The sequence below is a fragment of the Maylandia zebra genome, linkage group LG14, assembly GCF_041146795.1.
Source record: "Maylandia zebra isolate NMK-2024a linkage group LG14, Mzebra_GT3a, whole genome shotgun sequence".
Classification (NCBI taxonomy): Eukaryota; Metazoa; Chordata; class Actinopteri; order Cichliformes; family Cichlidae; genus Maylandia; species Maylandia zebra.
In genome coordinates this window covers 37,054,851-37,071,007 of record NC_135180.1, presented here as the reverse complement: position 1 = coordinate 37,071,007, position 16,157 = coordinate 37,054,851, and the positions used below count along the sequence as shown (strand labels likewise).

At 40.5% G+C, this 16,157-nt stretch overlaps 1 protein-coding gene across 2 annotated transcripts in view; it reads left to right on the top strand.

Moving 5' to 3' along the window:
* Positions 1-1,183: 1,183 nt before the first annotated feature.
* The window catches only part of LOC105940686 (uncharacterized), a 28,939-nt gene continuing 13,965 nt past the window's right edge, over positions 1,184-16,157 (top strand). The window contains exons 1-4 of one of the 2 annotated variants that reach the window (XM_076873480.1): positions 1,184-1,580; positions 3,818-3,957; positions 6,406-6,509; positions 8,133-8,242. In XM_076873480.1, the coding sequence (XP_076729595.1) occupies positions 3,875-3,957; positions 6,406-6,509; positions 8,133-8,242 (297 nt within the window). In that variant the 5' untranslated portion in view covers positions 1,184-1,580; positions 3,818-3,874. Of the gene's footprint in view, positions 1,581-3,817; positions 3,958-6,405; positions 6,510-8,132; positions 8,243-16,157 lie in introns of those variants that run through there. The other variant, XM_076873482.1, reaches the window with a different exon arrangement.

Here is a 16,157-nt window from a genome sequence, read left to right as displayed (position 1 = left end):
GCTGCTCAGATCGAAGGGATGGTCTCACAAACATTTTTCAACAGCACTTGAGAGTCCTGCCACTCAATATTGATACCTTTAGTTCCCTAGAGTGCCTTGCATGTGAGCTGACTGACACCATCATAGCTACTGTAACCCCCCCCCCAGCTTAACTCAGTCTTCTTCAGGGATTTTGCTAATTTACTAACCCACCTTTCATCTCTCTCCCCAAATGTTGAGAGATTTCAACATTCATATTCAAATCTTTCCGTTGCTGAAATCCCCATAACTGACCATTTACTCCTTTCATTTAACCTCACTCTCTGCTGCTTTTTTACCAAGCCAACCCATCTCATCTCGTTCCACAACATCAAGAACACTGATGTAGACATCCTCACTAACAGATTGGATTATGTTCACATTCCAGACTTCTATTCTACTATGATAATTTGTTGTTATATCAATATAATATAAGATAAGATACCTTTGTTAGTCCCACGAGTGGGAAATTTCATGTTAAGGCTGCCGACCTATTGCACAGTGGGACATGGGAGCGGCATGTTGTGGCAATACTGGTTGGCACAACTGGTTCAGTGAGTTTTAAACCTTCAGTTACATATCTTCACAGATCAGTAAACAAATGTTTTGCATATTTTTCTTGTCTTTTAGAGCACTGCACCACAGATGAACTTTTATTTCTTTTTATAAACTAATAGCAATAATTTAGAGTCAGACAACATGATGAAATAACAATAAAGTTAACTTTGTATTGTTCTAAATTTAGGGTAAATAATTTCTAAATTAGCTTATACCGTGAGCGTGGGTTGCTGTCCAGAAGCAAGAATTGGTGTTTTCGCCCACCACAGCATGTCCAGCTCTAACATCTCAAAAAATTGTAAGTTATAAATCAGCAGCAGCAGCTTTGACGCAGACTATAATCTGAATGTACCATTGTTTGAGACTTTTGACTGGTTATTCATGCTTCACCAGCAGAACTGGAAAATTTTATCATGTTTTTTTAAGTAACGTCTTCATTCTTTCTTTGATGAATATCATCCCTAGAAAAAAAAAAAAGAATCTTTTTCCAGGAAGATTCTTTTCCTTCGTGTAATTGGGTGTGTCTTGACAAAGGGTTTTTTCAAAGTTTATCAGAACAACTGAATAATCTTCAGTTGATTATTGAGGAAATGCCAGTTCTGTTCATTTCAAGGTTTCAGTGACATTTCTGCGCAGATCAGACAAAATGTCTCTTGAGGCCAAATTTATTGAGTTCTGCTAATCTATAAATCACATTCATCCTTCTAATGAAAAATGTGTGTCCTAACAATAAAGCTGAAACTGTTGACCGAGTAACTGCCTCTGAGAGTCCGGGTTGCTGTGAAAGTGGGCGTAGCCCAGTGCCTCTGACATACGTTATAAATGTTTGTCAGAGCGACATACTGCCATTTTGCTTCTCCACTGCTCTTTGGAAATCTTATGCGGCTCTGAATGTCAGATGCTTTTGCAGTTTTACTTTTGACATATCTATGCTTCACCAGCAGAACAAGAAGATTTTTTTCTTCTGGTTCTAAATAAGTACAAAAAATAATTGCATTACAAATGTAAGTAACATGTTCATTCTTTGATTAATGGATATCATTATTATTAGTGCTCATATTTTCATGTAGCTTTCAGTATACTCTTTAGAATAATTGAGGTAATAACCATCTGATTAAAATTGCAACTTCACAGTGATGCTTGTCATGACATATTCCTCTCCTGGCGCAGTCCTCATGTGAGCCAGTTTCACTGTTGAGCTTGATGGTTTTTGAGACTTCACTTGTGGACACATTCAAAGTTTTAGCAATTTTTCTTGACTGCCTGACCTTCAGTTCTTAAAGTAATGATTAGGGGTGGGTTTTTATAATCGATTAAAATCGATTCTGGCTTGGATAATGTAAAATCGATTCATTAAAATCCTGAATCGATTTTTTAATATAAATTTATTTTGCCCGAAATGCCAGAATCTCTGGTGACATCTCACAAAATTTCAAGAACCACCAAACAGTTAAGACAGTAAATGAGAGCAGGTACAGGGATTCTGCACATAGACTTAAACACACAGCGCGACCCGCGGATCAGAATCAGTTAGATGTCGCCTTTCTCACAGTCGGGGCTGAAAGCCGACAGCTCGCTGATTCTGATCTGTCAGCGGGTCGGCGCTTTGTGTTCACCCCCTTTATGCGCTGATTCTAAAGCTGTTAGTTTGATGTCTCTCCAAACAATGTTGACCGAACCAGCAACAAAAGAAGATCCAAACTACGCTTCACATAAACATCGTCATGAATTCACTCTGACTTTTACTGTTTTGCTTCCACCACGATGCACAGCTCTCTCTTTCTCTTTCTCTCTCTCTCCCTCTCTCCCTCCCTCCCCCCCCCCCCCCCTCTCTCTCTCTCGAACAGTTTCGCTTTCTTCATTATTCGCTTGCTTGTTACGCACAAGTCTACCGTTGTTTACAGGCTGTCGGCCGCTGTTTTTTTCCCTTTTACATTCTTCCGAAAAGAAAACCTCATTTCTGCTGTTCAATACTGAACAAATTTAAACTTTTTAAAATTATTCAAAATGCAAAACTCTAATAAAACCGCTGTAACGTCAGAGGTAATGTTCATATGTTGATTAATGGTTTTCTTTCGTTTTTGATGTACTGCAGAATATTTTTATAAAATCCCAGGCCAGGAAAATCACCTTCATGTTTTTCTGTGTTTTATCCTCAGCTACTTTGACACAAAGGCATCTGCTGTGATGCTCACACCTTTGATAAAGTCTTGCGTGTGTCAGCTTCCTTTTTATTGATACAAAAATATGTAAATGTACTGATCTGAATTATATTTCTGACTGTCAAAATTTCCCAGATTTAAATCGAATCGTGGATCGAATCGATTTGGGACCTTGTGAATCGGAATTGAATCGATTCTAGAAATCAGTGACGATACCCAGCCCTAGTAATGATGGACTGCCGTTTAGTGGTGGAAGGATCAATCCAAATATCGATTGTATCGATAACAAGTCAGCATCGGTATCGGATTGATACTAGCCTGGAGAGATAGGTTGTTAAGTTGTTTACATATTGTTTATATTTTTCACCAGTTGTTGTTTTTGTTGTTGAGGATTTTAATTGTAATTTTTGAATTATAGTTTCTCAACAGTAATTATTCGTTTTAATTCGTTTACTGGTTTGCGTGCACTTTTTAGCTGATTGGTTCTAACCATAATATTAATGCTAACATCATAAAATAGGGCTTTCAGCTGTGTACCAACCTAACTTCTGCACAACACAACTGTGATGGTCCGAACCCCATTAAGAAGGCAAGAAATTCCATCAATGAGTTACATCAGGTTTTACTTGTCATTCTTGCTTTTCCTGTCATGCATTGTGCTTTCATCTTTATAAGGTACAAAATGTTCATGTGACATTTGTATGTGATTTGAATTTTTTGGTCTTGTTCTTTCTTTATGGAGTTATTTTTATATTATATTGATAGCCATGGCCCTTCATTGAGTTTTGTTCCCTTTCATGGCCTGTTTATTTTAGTCTGCTCTCTGTTGTCTCTCTGTGTTCCCTGTGTTTAATCAGTCTGCATCTCAGTGTGTGTTTCTCATTTATTTTGGATTTATTTGTATAGTCAATGTGTGTGTTAAATGCCTTAAATGCTTATTCCTTCAACATTTTTTCTAGAAATGCTGTTATTTGTCTTCGTTTGCTCTGTGTGCAGCACCTTCCTGTATGAGTTAGATGAGTTAAAGCAGAAGTTGATAAAAGATAAAAAAAATCATTCATTGTCTTTTGCTTGTTCAGGTTTCACCATCCAGACTGAAAAGAAGCATCTAAGCTAAAGCAAATAATATCTCTGCGATGGGCAACAAGCCAAAGATCAAACAGTTCATGTGGATCATTTATGTCATCACCGTCATCTTTCTAATATATTACACCTACAGGTGAGTGAAATTACAGGAGTCAGCAGGAGTTGCAGCAGTGTTTAGTTGTAATCAGATCTATATTCATCCATTTAAAAACTGATAACAATTGAAAAAGCAGTGCCACCTTAATGTGTAGTAGCACACAAAACACATTAAAACCCTGTGAAGTTTAAAGTACTTTTATCTGTTTGTGATTTGACTGGTTTCCTTGCGTAAAAGTGTTGTCATGAATCGCTGCGCGGCAGGCAGGAGTTGGACCCAAAATGCAGGACTCACAGACTCAGGGGCTGAACTCAAAATCACAGCTTTATTTGCTGGCAGGGAAAAAACATACAAACTAATCTAAACTGGGAAACAACACACCAAAACTCACAGGGAGGTCCAGAACAGCATGAGGGACGACACAACACTGACTCAGAGAAACACAGGGTTTAAATACAATGGAAAGTAACGAGGGGAAAGAGACACAGAAGGAGAGCACAGCTGGGAGAAATCAGAACTGACGAGACAAGGGAGTAGTAAACTGACCACACTCACATAAGACACAGACCTTCACAATAAAACAGGAAACTCAGACACAGGGAACCAGACAAGACGCTGAACTAAACAGACAGATTCACAAACAGACGGGGTGACACCATAGACAGACAGAGATACAGACGCAGACTCAGAGGCAGACAGAAGAGAACTCAAACAATAATAATCATCATAATAAACTAGAAAATGATAATAATAAACTTAAAGCGCTGGGTCACCGACCCAGGACCATGACAAGTGTTATGACAAAAAATCTCCTTCTCACCCCCACTCATGTTATCTACCAGAGGCCTGAGAGTTTGAAGGTCCTGTGCAGTATCTGTAGTTGTTCCTAATACTGCACAGACAGACACCTCTGTGCAGAAACCCTAGAATCTACTGGAGCCACTCTTACAGTTTTAGGTTTACAAATGCTAATGCTTCCATTACGATGGAGAGACACATTTGAATTTATACACTTCAGATTCTCAGAGAGGCTAGAGCTTGGCTTGTCTATATAAACACACAAGTTGTGGACATCCTTCACTAAACAAAAGAACATGTTGGATTTGCTTAATTCAATAGTGGACATTAGTTGCACACAAATGTTTTGCTTTGGCAGCATCTTAAATAACTGAGTTAAATCAACACAATTTATTCATATTCAATAAATCTGTGCATTTTGTGTTGATAAAACATGATTGAAACATTTTTAGATGGAGTAAGTTGAGCTCTTGAAATATTTCAGTCCTTCACAATTTTCTTTAATTCACTGTATTCCAATATTATTCAATAACCTTCACCCCAACACTTAAATACCACATGTTGTCTTCATATTACATAATGTTCAACAAAGTCTAGATTCTGGTTAACATAAAATTTCAATGGAGTTACAACAACTTCCACTCCATCCATCCTCTTATCTTTATCAGGGTTGTTGTGGCCTATACCATGGTAAGGGGTCGCCAGTCTATCACAGGGCTAACACAGAGACATAAATATTGGGACATTGACACAATTCTAACATTTTTGGCTCCATACACAACCACAATGGATTCCAAATGAAACGAACAAGATATGCTTTAACTGCAGACTGTCAGCTTTTATTTGAGGGTATTTAAATCCAAATCAGGTGAACGGTGTAGGAATTACGACAGTTTGTATATGTGCCTCCTACTTCTTAGCAATGAGCAATTAACCTAGCTCTAACAACTGCATAATTTTTAACTGTGGGAAACCAGAAGGCCTACAGCAAACTAGCCAGACTGTGGATTTGATCTTCTTGCTGTGAGGTAACAGTACTAATTACTGCACCACCAAGCTGTTGATGCAGACTTCACAAAAGTAGGAAAGCTTGCAGAATTTTCTGTATGTTTTTGTCCTTGACAGTTAAACCACAATAAATAGCAATAGCATACACACGGTGTGTGTATAGATGTGTGCCTCTTATAACTCTGGTGATTTTCCTGTGGTTTAAAATCTTGTGTGGTCTGGTGAATTTCATGAGTGCAGGCAACTAACCACTCTTACTAGATTGTATCATGTCATCTCAACAAGAACAAATTAAGTTGTTGAATTTCATACAGATACTACATGATTTACTTACGTTCACCATAGAAACATGAAAATATTTTGTAAAAAGTACAAGTTGAACTTCCGATTTCATTTTTTGAGTGTTCAATCATTTTGGACGTGGGACAAAAAGTTGTATAAATAGATCTCCATTAACAAAACGATCCTACCTTAGCAGTTATAGTTATTTAGCCTTGAACTTTTTAATGCACTTTAACAATGGGGAAAAATGTTTTTGTAGAAAAACAGGTTTCAAAAGCAGACCATGCAGACAGACAGTATAAAGTACTATATAACATTAAAGTACTTAAAACAACACTGTGGTAGCTGCTGCTATTCTGGATGTCTTCATTACCCTGTCATTTTTTACCTCTGTAGCACAGGACTATTCTACCATCGGATGCTTTGGAAGTACAATGGAACAGTCCCAACAATTCTAGATGAGCCACATATGACTCACAACAGTAGTCCAGAACATGCTGGTAAGCTTACTGTTATTGAATACTTCTCAATGTAAAAGATTTTACATTGCATTTTATATTTTTACATTTTAAGATATTTGTTCTATATGTTCTTAAGAAATCTTTCCTCTTCCTGCTCACTCACTAAATCATCATTTCATCTTTCTACAGCAATTCTGTTGTTTTGATTTTTATTTAACCCTCTATTGTGACATTTTAAATTTTAAGTGTCTTTTTAGAATGGTTTTCTTTTTTAAAATATAAAACAATGTTTTTTTTTACTTGTTAGATATTGCTATCAATTATTATAATGTTTTTACTTATTTGTTCTTGTTTCAAATCTCACTATAATTCATGTTTTGTTTGATATATTTGATTTTTGGTACAAAATGTAATTGGTCCCACTCGTATTACTGATCATTCTTTAGATTCCTATTATCAGTGTTTTGGATGTAGTTCAGTCCAATCATTGGTGTGTTTTAGTAGATTGGCTGATCAGGCCAATCACCACAAACTATTAAAAGAGTTACGTCAGTGAGGAAACCTCAACTGTGGTGGCCGTTGCTCAGGAGATATAAACTGAAAGTTTTCTGCACATAAATGAAGAAGAAGCATCAAAAGACTAATTATGACACTTTAAAAAATTGTGTCATAATTATTAGCTCAATTTCAATAAATCTATTTGAAATCTATTCATTTGCATAAAAATACAATGCAATGCATGGTGATGCAAAACTAAAATAAATAAAGATTACCTCAGTGAAAATACAGAACTGCTATGAAATATATATGACTATACATGCATTAAAATATGACTGCCAAAAGTTATATAGTTATAGTAAAAGATACTGGAAGTTATTTTAGTTAGTTTTGACCTTTACTGTAACCTAAAATTTGTAATTTAAGTTGGAGTTGGTGGGGGTCTACCAGTGTTACGGTTTGGAGGAGGACTCAAGCGCAGGACTCCGGTTCTGATGCTCACAAGAAGGATTTATTTACAATTCACCAGGTGTATATACAAGAAGGTGCGGGGGGTGCTATATACAGCTGAGTGAGTTAAGAAGGGGTCTCCAGGGAAGTCCAGGGGGAAAGCACGCATTCTTCAGATCATCCACACACACGATCACAGGCTCACACTCCGACACTGCCACACGGGAATCACACGGGGGAAAATCCAGGAAGCTCTGTAGACAGGGAGACAGGGTTAAGTACAACGCACAAAGGAAAATACTATTAACTAGACTTGCTGTAGCTTGACTTCACTAACGCGTGGTAGACAACGATCCAGCGATGAACAGCAGTCGCCTCCTGGTTTAAATGCTGATCGTCTTAATGAGACCCAGGTGTCTCATCTGTCGAGGGCGTGAACCCACAATGAGTTCTGCCCTGGCGAGAGAGAGTGAGAGAGCTGATCAGCGTGCAGCTGATCCGCCTGGCCGTGACAACCAGAGATCTCTATGGAGAAAAGCCTATGTTCAATTTTAAGTCTACAGCTTTGCAGCTGCCATTGACAATGCTCCTAATAAAGCTGTTAATATGATGACTTTGGATGTGCAGCATCTAGACCAAACATCCCTATGTGCCAAAGTTATGATATTATTATTAAACAATTTATAATAACCTTTTTTTTTTTCCACCAATGAGGTTCCCAGGGACCATACACTCAGAGACCATACGCATTTCTTGCAGCAGTTAAAGGGACAAAGACCGTTCTGATATCAGCTTATCTGGAACATCGCACAGACAAAAAGGAGGTCAGTGAAAAGATAAACGTTGCATTATTTAAACCGCTCTGTTGGTTACAATACTAAATGTAAATCTGAGAGTCAATAAAATTCAGAAAATGCTAGGATTTAACAGCAAATTGACAAAAATTGGGCGATCATGGCTCAAGAGTTGGCAGTTTGTCTTGTAATCAGAAGGTTGCCGGTTCGGGCCCCAGCTCCGACAGTCTCAGTCGTTGTGTCACTTCACCCGTTGCCTACTGGTGGTGGTCAGAGGGCCCGCTGGTGCCAGTGTCCGGCAGCCTCGCCTCTGTCAGTGCGCCCCAGGGTGGCTGTGGCTACAATGTAGCTGCCATCACCGGTGTGTGAATGGGTGGATGACTGGTGGTGTAAAGCGCTTTGGGGTCCTTAGGGACTAGTATTTGCTCCCTCTCTCATTGTATTTGCTCCCTCTAGGCACAATCTTTGAAAAATACAATATCGCCTTCCACTGTTATGCCGATGACATACAGATCTATTTTGAACTTACTGACGACCTTGCTGTGTCCCTGCACTACTTTCAAGAATGCATGCGGGAGGTCAAAGAATGGTTCCTGAGTAATTCCCTCGTTTTAAATGATAAGAAGACTGAGATTGTGGTGTTCAACAGTAAAATCCCTCGTGCCCAACTCTGTGCTGCCCTGGGTTCCTTTGCTAGTTTTTCTTGTGACTATGTCAGTAACTTGGGTGTACTGCTGGATAGCTCGCTCAAACTCGATAAGCAAGTGTCTGCTGTAGTGAGATCTAGCTTCCACCAACTGCGCCTTATCTCTAAGGCTAGGCATTATATTCCGCATGAGGACCTGGAGAAGCTTATTCACGCTTTTGTGACCTCCAGGTTGGATTATTGTAACTCCTTGTACTATGGTCTTCCCTCTTCTCTTCTTCTTAAACTGCAAACAGTCCAAAATGCAGCAGCCCGCCTTTTGACTGGTACCAGGAAATTTTGCCATATTACCCCTGTTCTAGCTAGCCTGCATTGGCTGCCCATAAAGTACCGTATTCAATTTAAAATATTACTCCTTACTTTCAAAACTATTAATAAATTAGCGCCAAGTTATCTTAGTGAACTTCTCAAACCACATACTCCTGCTAGAACACTCAGATCTGCCACTCAACTACTTCTGACCCAACCCAGATCTCGACTGAAGTCCCGGGGTGACCGTGCGTTTGCTCTGGCTGCCCCGGTACTGTGGAATACCCTTCCTCTCGACCTCCGCGCATCTGACTCCATTGCACTGTTCAAATCACGATTAAAAACCCACTTATTCAATCTTGCCTTTCCCTCTAGTTAATATTTCTTTTATGATTTTATATCATGCACTTCTATGCTCATTTAAATTCTTGTTTGCTCTGTACCTGTTGCTTTCCTATGTATTAGTGACAGTTATCTGTTTGCATATTTAGTACTTGCTTTGGTCCTATTTCTATTATCCTCCTCCTATACTCTATTTTACTTGTTAAGCACCTTGGCATACCCTTGGTTTTTAAGTGTGCTTTATAAATAAAGTTTATTATTATTATTATTATTAGTAAAGCGCTATACAAATACAGGCCATTTACTAGTGATGGTCCGCTTGAAGCTGAAGCTCCGGTGCGTGTGTCAAAAAAATCAACACACTGCTTCAGAAGCACTGTGTCGAAGCTTGATTCGTTTGGCCAGAGTCACGTGATCAGTGACGTCCGAAGCTTCATTTAGAACCTAACTGCTTCGGTATCTGATTCAATGGTTTATAAGGAAGCGAATCATTCGCAGAGTGTGAGTAATGTGAATGTCTAAGTTGTGAGATAAAATTGAGGCACAAGAAGCCAGAAGGGGACAGAGGGGGGGATGCCTCCCCTGCACCCTGGTGACACACCTTTACCCCAAGGCCCTGCATGTGTGGGTGATTGTGGTGGAGCGGGAAGAGGGAGGCAGCTGGAGATGGAGCTCCCCCTACTGCAGATTGAGTTCCTGTACAGAGGAGAGCTCCTGCAAGGTGTAACAACCTCCCCCACCAGTTGAAGAGCCCCCCAGGTGGCTTGATGCACTGGCGGCACCCTGCGCCAGGGCCGGGCCCCCATACACCCACCCGCCCACAACCCCAGCAACATACCAACCAGGACCCAAGCCCCCGAGGCCCAGCCAGGGCCCCAGCCCAGAGACAGAGCGCCCCCAGAACCTCACGCCCGTCCCGGACCCACCCAGGGGCAGCCAGGCTACCAGGTCAGTAACCCACGTCTGTCAGCACAGACCCTCCCCTAGCCCCGCTGCACGCAGCCACGAGGAAACAGTCACCTAAGAGCCAACAGAGCTCCTAATAGGCCATGACCGCTACCCCGGGTTGAGCCCCCCCAAGAAAGATGCTCCTGGGGAACCCCCCGACGCTCTAAGCCTGTCCCTACTCCCACACCAATCACAACAGCGAAGGCGGGACCAAACTATGACCCCCCCACCCCCACTAGGTGATGGAGCTAATCAAAGGAGCCCAGAGCAATTGATCTAATGTGGTGGCAGAGGCTGTATCAAGACTAATGTAATCTAATAGATAATTTCTATATTGGTTAGAATTAAGATTATTTTTATTTTTCCAGTTCATGAGGACTGTTTTCTTGGCTATGCATAGGGCAGTAAAAACCATATGGACTATATTCTTTTCTGTAGTGACATTATCTAAGCTGCCCAACAAACACACTAAAGGGGAAGTTGGAACGTTACAGTTCAGACACTTTGATAAGTCTTCACATATCTCGCGCCAAAACTTCTGCACTGGTGGACAGAACCAAAGAGCGTGGATATAATTGTCCGGTGTATTGGTTTGACAGTGTGAGCAGTTGTTGGTAGACGTAAAGCCCATCTTGAACATCCGATGACCTGTATAGTGCACTCTATGTAGTATTTTGTATTGAATTAATTGAAGACTGGGATTTCTAATTAGATGAAAGGTTTTTAAGCAAATCTGAGACCAGAAGTTTTGGTCTAAGTTAACTGATAAATCCGCTTCCCATTTTGCAATAGGAAGTGATATTGATTCATCTATTTTAGAAAGCATTCTGTATATTTTGGATAGTAATTTGGGGGTTTTAAGAGTAAGAAATTGAACCACACTTGGTGGTGTTTGTAGTTCAACTTGACCCGGTTTAAATTTCTTTTTTACTATGGATTTAATTTGTTGATATTCTAAAAATCTTTTCTTGTTGATCCCATATTGTGTAACTAGTCTGTCAAATGAAATAAATTCTGTTCCTTCTAGTATATGTTCTAAATATTTGATTCCTTTACCACTCCAATCTGAAAAGTTTATCATATTATTGTTTTGTAATATGTCAGGGTTGTTCCAGATAGGTGTACGTTTGCATGGGATTAATGAAGACTCCGTCAATTTTAGAAACTCCCACCATGCTGTCAGAGAAGAGCTGATGCTGATGCTTTTGAAGCATTCATGTCGTTGGATGTTTGAGCTGATAGATCTGAAATCTCTAGATTATTGCAAAGTGCTTGTTCTAGATCTAGCCAAGGTTCATCTAAGAGGGTATGTTTTAGCCATCCTGAGATAAACTGAAGCCTGTTGGCTAAGAAGTAGTGCTGAAAGTTAGGTAGTTCTAATCCTCCTCTATCCTTGGTCTTTTGTAGTGTTTTTAAGCTTATACGTGGGGGTTTATTTTTGCAAAGGAGCTTGGACATACATGAATCTAGAGATCTGAACCAATCTTGTGGCGGTTTAGTTGGGATCATTGAGAATAACTAATTTATTTTTGGTAAGACCATCATTTTTATAGCGGCAACCCTTCCCATGAGTGATATGGGTAGACATTTCCACCTAGCCAGATCGCCTTCTACCTTCTTTAAAAGTGGGATATGGTTTAATTTAGTTAGATCTGCAAGCTTGGGAGAAACATTAATACCTCAATATTTTATATTTCCCGATTGCAGTGGTGTAGAAGAGGAATTATGGAGGGAGCAATTAATCGGAAGGACTGTAGATTTTGACCAGTTAATTGAGTAATCTGATATTCTTGCAAAAGAGTTTATCAATTCAATCATCCCAGAGATATTGGTTTGTGAATTTTGGAGAAAGAGTAACACATCATCTGCATAAAGGCTGATTTTATGTTCCACGTTCTTGCATTTTATGCCCTTAATTACTGAATTCTGTCTAAATGCTGCTGCTAGTGGTTCAATAAAAATTGCAAACAGTGAAGGGGAGAGTGGGCATCCCTGCCTGGTGCCCCTCAAGAGACAGAAGCTGGAGGATGTCTGGTCATTTGTTCTGACACAAGCTGTTGGGGAATTATATAATATTTTTAACCAGTTAATGAAAGAGGATCCAAAACCAAATTTGTGTAAAGTTGCAAATAGAAATTTCCAGTTAACTCTGTCAAATGCTTTTTCTGCGTCTAAAGAGAATATTGTAGTTTCTAGGTTTTTACTTTATCAGTAGTCTATCAAATTAAGTAATCTACGTGTATTTGTTGATGAGTGCCTACCTTTTATGAAACCAGTTTGGTCAGGATGAATTAAGAGGGGGGTTATTTTCTCCAGTCTCTTTGAGAGAGCTTTGCAGATTATTTTAAGGTCTACATTTATAAGGGATATTGGACGATAGCTTGAGGGATATACAGGGTCTTTGCCTGGTTTTAGCAGGAGATTAATGTTTGCAGAATTCATATTTGATGGAAGTCTGCCCTTTTCTTTGATTTCCAACAACGTTCTGTAAAAAACTGGTGCTAGAATCGACCAGAATTCTTTGTAGAATTCTGCAGGAAAGCCGTCTGGACCTGGAGCCTTATTATTGGGCATACTTATCAGGGCTTCCTGGAGTTCGCCTGGTGTCAGTGGTGAATCCAGTGCCATTGCTTGAGTGTCTAATAATTTTGGAAGAAATTATTTTACCTCTCATCACAGCTTTCCCTGCTTCCCATAGAACAGAAGCTGATGTTTCGGGAGTGTCATTATAGTCCAAATATGAAGTCCACTCTTTTTTAAAATATTTAATAAAGTCTTCATCTTTAAGTAGTGATATATTAAATCTCCAGTTTTTACTTGGCGTAGTATTATTCTTGTGCATTGGTGTTAAAGATACAGGACGGTCATGTATCGGTGTGTGGCAGGCAGGAAACAGGACCCAAACGCAAACTCACGGGAAAACAGAACTGAACTCAAAATGCAGCTTTATTGCTGACAGGTGACAAACGATAGCAGTGATACAAAAGCAATACAGAACTAAACTGGGAAGAGCTAATTGTAACACATACCAGAAGACACGGGGAGACTCACACACAGCATGAGGGACGACACGACACTGACTCAGAGAAACACAGGGTTTAAATACACTGGGGAGTAACGAGGGGAATGAGACACAGAAGGAGGGCACAGCTGGGAGAAATCAGGACTGACGGGACAAGCAAAGCAGGACGCATTCACATAAGACACGGACCATCAAAGTAAAACAGGAAGTATCACACAGAGACGCGAACTTGACACAGTGGAGACAGCAACTAAGAAACACAGAGACATAAACCATAAGGCAGAGGTCTAAGAACCAAAATACACAGGGAAATACTCAGCTGGGAACACAAGAGACTAGACTAGAGGGAGTAACAAAAGACCAACCATGAGAACATAATGCACAATGCAGCGTGACAGAAAACAAGAAACTCAAACATGCAAAGACACCCAATTACACAGAACAGAGGGGACACAGAGAGACATGAAGGGCAAGGGATCAAAACTAGAAACCATAGAATAAATCGCAAACAAGTACAATAATACAAAAATCCCACAGAACTAAAAACGCTGGGTCAGGAGACCCAGGACCGTGACACAGGACCATGATCGCTGACAGCTATAGGATGAATCTCAGTGTCTGAAATGTCGTTCAGCAGTGAGCTGCTGACCAAAAAATAATCCAGACGAGAGTAGGAGTGATGGACATGTGAGGAAAAAAGTATATTTCTTACTGGTGGGGTGAAGGGAGCGCCATGCATCGCAAAGACCAAAGTCGCTCATATACTGTTTGATTATATTTGTGGACTGCCAGTTACGCTGAGTTCCCGCTGTATTGAGCCTATCCATTTCTTTATTTAGTCCAAGGTTGAGGTCGCCTCCAAGAACAAGTGTGCCATCTAAGTGTTCAGAGAGTGCACTGAAAAAACGTGAAAGAATGAGGGATCATCAACATTTGGACCATATACACTTGCAATACATAGCTTTTTATCAAGTATAGATAGTTTAATGATTAAGAATCTGCCCTCTGGATCTATAACTGTATCGAGTACTGTGAAATTAATATTTTTATGTATTAAAATTGCTGCTCCCCTTTGTCTAGAATTATAACAAGCTGAGAACACATTGGGAAACTCAGGTGTTTTAAGTTCATTCGAACCTCTAAGAGGTCTGTGGGTCTCTTGAAAAAGGACAACATCTGCCTGTAGTTTTTTGAGTTGGTTAAATACTTTTAACCTCTTTTCTCTGGAGCCAGCTCCATTTATATTCCATGTAACGAACCTCAGTGCACCCATAGATGTTTGTGTATAACTAGAGATGTATGCTGTGTGCGTCGCTTAGACAGGTGGAGAGAATACATCACTTTTTCATAAATAAAGAGAAGGAGAGAGAGAAAAAATGTGTGGCGAGATGCTCCCTGAGTCTGACTATATGTGTGCATATTTACTAATCTGAGTAGGCTTGGCTTAAGTGTGTGTATCCTATACGACTGTGTGCGCTGTCTGACTGAAGTAAATGTGCTGCCGTTGAGCGCATGGTGCGTATGTGTCGAAATAAAGGATGTTTGTGGATGAGTGTCGAAGCAGGTGATCGAGGCAGTGAAAGAAAGGTGGGCAGCATAAAAACAAGAGGGGGAAAAGAGAGAGAAAAAAACGAGAAGAAAAAAAAAAGTAAACATTCCAATTAGATCACTGACGGAGAGTGACGGTGTTAATTCTGCTATGAAATCACACTTTAAGATGCGATTTGATACTGGTAAGTTAAACAGATGTTAATGCAAGTTAGTGTGAGTGGATAGGGAAATGGTGTAGCTGATTCTTATCTGGTGTGAGGTTAATACAGCCACGGAGTGATGTTGGGGTCGCGGTGGAGCTGTCCGTCCACGTACAGCCGGTCCACAGCGATGACAGTGCGGGAGCCCTTCTGGATGAAGCCACGTCGGATTGGGAAGAGGACCCTGCGTCGTTCCAAGATGTCTTTGTGGAACTGGTCGTTCACGCTGAAGTCCGTTCCTTTTAATTCCCTGCCGCGGCTTTTCACATGTTGCTTTTGTTTCAAGTGGCCGAATTTGGCCACGATAGGACGTGGTCTCCCGGCCGTAGTCCGAATGGGGCCGAGGCGATGCACCCGATCGAAGACGATGTTCTTCACCGTGTCCTCCGGCAGCTTCAGGTGGGTTTTGATGAAGCTTTTTACCGTGGTCTCCGCGTCCTCTCCAGCGGCTTCTGGAATACCAGAAAATACCAGATTATCACGCATGCTACGAGCTTGTAGATCAATAACTGTTTCTTTAATTTTTTTATTTTCTCTATTGAGCTGGGTAACATTTTCTGTGAGACATTTCACCGACTCCCTTAGCGTGGCATTTTCAGCAGCAAGCGTTTCCACCTGCTGCTGGCTGAACTCCAGGGATTCTCGCAAGCATTTAAATTCCCGGTGAAGAATCTCCACCAAGGACAGCCTTGTGTCGAAACTGGACAATCACTTGTCGATTGACTCCAGTATGTCAGCAATATCTTTGCCGGCTGGCGATGTTGAGCCGGGGGAATCTGCCGGGCGTTGTCTTTTCGACGACGGCGTCTCAGATTTGGCCGGGGAAGCTGCACACTGGGCCTTCTTCATCACGAGATCCTGAAAGCACTGATCGATGTAATCTTGGAGAGTCTCTAAACTCTCCCCGTTGTTCTCCAGGGTGTTGGA